This window comes from Manis javanica, chromosome 11 (genome assembly GCF_040802235.1).
Source record: "Manis javanica isolate MJ-LG chromosome 11, MJ_LKY, whole genome shotgun sequence".
Classification (NCBI taxonomy): Eukaryota; Metazoa; Chordata; class Mammalia; order Pholidota; family Manidae; genus Manis; species Manis javanica.
In genome coordinates this window covers 3,530,420-3,536,232 of record NC_133166.1, presented here as the reverse complement: position 1 = coordinate 3,536,232, position 5,813 = coordinate 3,530,420, and the positions used below count along the sequence as shown (strand labels likewise).

The following is a 5,813-nucleotide window of genomic DNA, read 5'->3' as shown; positions in this document are numbered from 1 at the left end:
TACTTCTAAAATCTCATGGATTTGCCGAATTTAGGACGTCTCCAATTGTCAGACAATCTGCACTATGTTTTCCACTTCCAACTTGCATCTTTTTAGGTCTGACACTTAATATCTCCATTCAAAGAAGACTTTATTTTACATTAAATTTGGACATGCTGCTTTGGATGTACAGTCCCCATTTTCATCACAATTTTGAGAGTTATTATGAATTATTTGAGTGCTTAGTCAATGTTAGTTATTTATACTAGGCTATAGGTATCATTAGTGTAGAAACTGCTGCTGTGCCTTGGGATACAAAACACCTAAATGCTCAGGTCATTTATTAAACACACGACAAATTTTGCTGTAATAAACTAATGTTTGAAGGAAAAGATGAACCAACAAAAATTTGGCAGAACTACAGAGGTCAGGAGAGTTTTCTGCAAAGAAGGAGTAACGTATTTAAGTTTAGACGCATATAACACCGCACCATATGGGGAACAATGACATTATCGTGACAGGACTTGAGAACAAATGGTCATTTTATTGTAGTTGAGACAACTCGTTTCTCTTGTGTCATCCAATATTTTATAAAAACAACAACCATGCTATGTGTGTGTCTGTGTAATGCAACTGCTTAAAACCACCTTTTAGTTTTCAGTTTTTCCAAGGCCTCCTTCACATCCTTGTTCCGCAGGCTGTAAATCAGAGGGTTAAGCATGGGAATCACAAGGGTGTAAAACAGTGAGGTCATTTTGTCTTGATCTAGGGAGTAGGCAGAGCTTGGTCTGAAATACATGAACAGCATAGTTCCCTGGAAAATTGCAACAGCAGTTAAGTGGGAGGTGCAGGTGGAGAAAGCTTTGAGCCTCCCCTCAGCAGAGTGGATCTTCAGGACGGATAGGATTATGTAAGCGTAAGAGACAAGAACTCCTGAAATGGAGCTCAGTTCAATGAAGCCAAAAAAGGTAAATAATGCCAACTCATTGACGTGTGTATCTGAGCAGGAAAGGAGGTAAAGGGGAGGTAAGTCACAGAAGAAATGGTTAATCTCATTTGACCCACAGAAACATAAGCGGAATGTTAGTGTCGTGTGTATCAGAGCATCCGCCATCCCCACCACGTAAGCTGCAGCAGTGAGCAGGGAGCACACTCTGCTCGACATGTTGACCGTATAGAGCAAGGGGTTGCTAATGGCCTTGTATCTATCAAAGGCCATCACCGCCAGCAGCAGACACTCAGAATCTGCAAACATACAGACAATCAGAAATTGTAGAGCACAACCAATGATGGGAATTGATTTGTTTTTGGCAAATATGTCCACCAGCATCTTGGGACCTATTGCTGTGGAATAGCAGAGGTCACAGAAGGAGAGGTGACTGAGGAAAAAGTACATCGGCGTGTGCAGCTGAGAATCCATTCTAATTATAATGATCATTCCAAGATTTGTTATTAAATTAGTGAGGTAAATCAATAGAAATATGGTAAAAACAGTCACCTTCATCCCAGGGTTATTGGTAATTCCCAAGAAAATAAATTCAGTCACGGAGGAACAGTTACCTCTATCCATGCTTCTCTGTTCTCTTCAGCACATTTGAGAAAATGATCAGGAAAATGACAGCTGCATGTTATATGCTTTTGACAGTCTTAAAATTGTCTGTAAGGCAGAACACAATTGCTTTCCGTAATTGTCTTTTAAACTCAGAAAATTACTCAGTCAACAGTCACTCTTAAAGAGGCATTGCTATCTGTATGACATTAATAAAAAAATACTGGGATAGGCAGTTGAGAAACTTTAATGTACATCTAGATGTCAGTCATGAGGTGTGTGACTTTCTATAACCTCTTTAATTTTTCTGAGCATTACCTTCCTTGTATCCAGGAGGATATTTGGATGGAGTGATATCTCATTATATCTTCAAAATAATACCGAGGAGACACCACTGCCACAGAATCCAGGCTGTCAGGAATAAGCATTTTCCATGCTTGAAACATTCCATGGATATAAAAATGATTAAAATTTCATTGTTTCTCCAAAACCTGATTAGTTTAAAATATTTTTGTATGAGTTTCAGAAAAAATGAGCATGTCACACACTAATAATTATAAGAAAGTTATCTTACTGTCTTGGCCTGTGTGTTCTTTAGTATTTGGTGATACATGAAATAAGCATTATTAACTTTTCTCTAGAAAGTTATTATTCACCCCATTACTCATTTCCTAATTGTGGAGTGGTCTGGTGTTAAAGCAGGAATCTCTTGATCAGTCAAAAGAAAGTGCTACAAAGAAGACAAAAAAAGACAATTTGACACATACATTTCTTTGACTTTTAGATGGAGTTTTAAAGTTTAAAAATGGAAATGAGGCAGTGAATGCTTCTGAGATACACAGGCTTTTCTTCCTTGTGCATACATGTATTTATGTGTGTGTCATGTATCTGCGTGTGTATATGTCTGTATTGATAATTGAGAAATGGAAGGTGGTGCGTGGATATGTTTATTAGGAACTAAGTTAATGTGGCACATGGTTCACATGAAAATGAGTTTGTACAGTTTATTTGTAATGTGGTACCTACATTATTTTTAAATAAAACAAACAAAAAAACTTAAATTCCTGATATATTTGCCTAGTGATAAAAGGCTTTCCTGTGGACCAACATCAAAACACAGTAATTAAAAAGATATTTTTTAATTCATAATTTTTTTTTTTTTTTTTTTTTGAGAGGGCATCTCTCATATTTATTGATCAAATGGTTGTTAACAACAATAAAATTCAGTATAGGGGGGTCAATGCTCAATGTACAATCATTAATCCATCTCAAGCCTAATTCTCGTCAGTCTCCAATCTTCTGAAGCATAACGAACAAGTTCTTACATGGTGAACGAATTCTTACATAGTGAATAAATTCTTACATGGTGAACAGTACAAGGGCATTCATCACAGAAACTTTCGGTTTTGATCATGCAATATGACCTATAAACAATCAGGTCAAATATGAATATTCGTTTGATTTTTGTACTTGATTTATATGTTGATCCCACATTTCTCCTATTATTATTATTATTTTTATTTTTAACAAAATGCTGAAGTGGTAGGTAGATGCAAGATAAAGGTAGAAAACATAGTTTAGTGCTGTAAGAAGGCAAATGTAGATGATCAGATGATCAGTTGTGTGCCTATGGACAAAGTATTAATCCAGGCTAGACAAGGGCAGCAAGACATCCACGGATGCAGAAGATTTCTCTCAAAGCAGGGGGGGTGAGGTTCTGAGCCTCACCACTGTTGATCCCCAAATTCTCACCTGATGGCCCCCCTGCGACTGTGCCTGTCTTAGGTTGTTCCTCCCTTGAGGAATCTTACCCGTCTCTGGCTAACCAGTCATCTTCCGGGGCCATACAGGGAAATGTAAAGTTGGTAAGTGAGAGAGAAGCCATATTGTTTGCAAAGGTTAGCTTTTTACTTCTTTGCAGATTTATGCCCTGTGGCTTCTATGCCCAGCACTTGTCTCGAGGTATCTTTACCACCTGGAGGAATTATGATACTCGGTAAATTCGATATGAGGCACGTAATTCATAATTTTAATAGTACTTTTCATAAGTTCAGATTCTTCCAGTTCTGAAATGGAAATATCATTTTGGCCATTAAATTGTAGAGTTTATTTAATTGAGTAAGCAGGCATAAAATGCTTTATTTACAGATCTCTCTTTTGTTCCGAAAAAGTTAAGTTTATTCTCCCCTTTATTCTTTATGTTAGGAAACTCAGGAACCTACCTGAGATGAGCAGGTCTTTGGTAGCTGAACAATGAGCAGATGGCTTTTATTTTACCAGGTACATTTGGGACTTAAATCTCTGAAGCTGGAGCCTGAAGGCTTTGGTGTTATGCAAATGTGTCATTAATTCTATTTCGTGTTCTGTGTATTCCCCTGTGAACTCAGAAACGACTTTAGCAAAGGCTGGTTTTAATGCTCATTACTGTCACCAAGTTGATCTATAGTAGGAAGAAAGCTGCAAATTATTATTTTTATGATATGCTTTGGTTTTCTTTAATGTATATCATTTTCCAGGGCACATGGACCTCTCCTTAACCATTTCTAACTCTTTTAAGTTCTTTGCTTTGTTTCTTCTGCATTAGAAACATTCTACTTTATGTCTCATTTAGGAATATTACTACCCTTTGATGACATTTTTTCTTCTATTAAAATAGAATTGATATGCCATAATAACACTTGCTAAGCATTTCACTGACTTTGTGATTCAATCATATGCTCTCTACATGAAGTACCCTTTTTATTGAATTATGTTTATTTTATCCATGTAAGAATCTCTCTACTAAACTTAAGATTTTAGAAATGAGAACAATGTTTCTATTTTGTTTTCTCTAAACTCCCAGTAAAAGGATTTGAAAAGGTAATTGCTTTCTAAATACTTATTGTTAAGTATTTCTGTCTATTTAAAATGGAAGTTGATGTACTTAGAATAGTGTTATAATGGATTTGGGTTTATTTCACCTAATATAGTTCCTATGTGCAAGGGTAAAACATTTAAACATTTTTCATGGATGTTGACATTTCTAAAAAAGCAGAGTTTTACCCTTTTTCTTAATATAATTTAAGTTTGCTGAGATCCATACTAGTTTTTGTAAATTGATAAATACTGGAAGCTTTTCATTCATACCCTCCACAAATCCTACCCAATGAGTGACGGAATGTTCCCTAGTCCCTGAACTGCAATGTACCATCTCGGTATCATGTGTGATTGGGCTTCTTTTCCGGGTTAGAACTAATTTTGCTTGTTTTTACTACATTCTTAATAATAGCAGTGTCTCCTTTCTTTATGTGTGCTTTTCATGTTCCGATCATTCAGTGGCTGATCATACCATTATTAGGGAAGAGGTTGTGGACCTGAACTCCATGTCCTGCTGTTGTGCAGGTAAAATGCTATAATCACTTTTAAAACAATTTGGAGGTTCTTGGAAACATAAAGACAGACCTGCACTATGGTCTGACCATTTCATTCCTGGATATTTACCCCAAAGAAATTAAATCATATTTCCATACAATGGCTTGTGCAGGAATGTTTATAGCAATTTTGTTTGTAATGGTCCAAATGGAAACACTGCAAATGTCCATCAATAGATGAATGGATGCACAATTACTGTATATTGATCGTGAAGAGCATAAACTAAGAAAACATTCATGAAACTCAAAGTAATTATGATGACTATATGAGAGAGTATATATGTAGGATTCCATTTATGCAATAAATGTGACATTTTGCAATATGCAAATCAAGGTGGTACTTCAGAGCAGAGATGCCTATGGGTTCAATGAATGTCTACTGTTGATAGGTATTTTAAGGTAATTTTACTAGTCATGCACATAACCTACTTTTTCTGTCAGAATGCAGTTAATTTAATTGCCAGTAAGCCACTACTACAAACCTGAGGACAGAAGACAAGGTGTGTGAGGCATGCAGTAGTTCATGCTCTTAAGTAGTCTGGATTGTTCCCTGTTTATTCAGAAACCTCACCAGGAAGGTAGCAGCAAGATAGATCATCTCCTTGCGTGTTTTTCAGTTTTTTAAAATTGTTATTTTTATTCCTTGCTTTCTAGAGAGCTAGAGAGTTCATCAGGATAAAATCTGTAAAATTAGTACATTTTTTAATGTGGGAAAAGGGCTTACTAGTGACAGTTTTTGATGTTATTTTATATTCCATTGCTGTTCCTTGTGCAATGATCCCAGTGCTAAGATACCAAATGCATTCCTGCGGGAAATATTGCTGGGTCAAAGCCCCAAACATCTAACTCACTGCTAATAATTGTCCACCAATTAC

General features: G+C 36.2%; 1 protein-coding gene across 1 annotated transcript; it reads right to left on the bottom strand.

Moving 5' to 3' along the window:
• Window positions 1-616: 616 nt before the first annotated feature.
• Window positions 617-1,552, bottom strand: LOC140844161 (olfactory receptor 5W2-like). Its single transcript, XM_073215646.1, has one exon. It carries the CDS (start codon window positions 1,547-1,549, stop codon window positions 617-619), a length of 933 nt encoding a protein of 310 aa, XP_073071747.1. The 5' UTR covers window positions 1,550-1,552.
• Window positions 1,553-5,813: the final 4,261 nt, after the last annotated feature.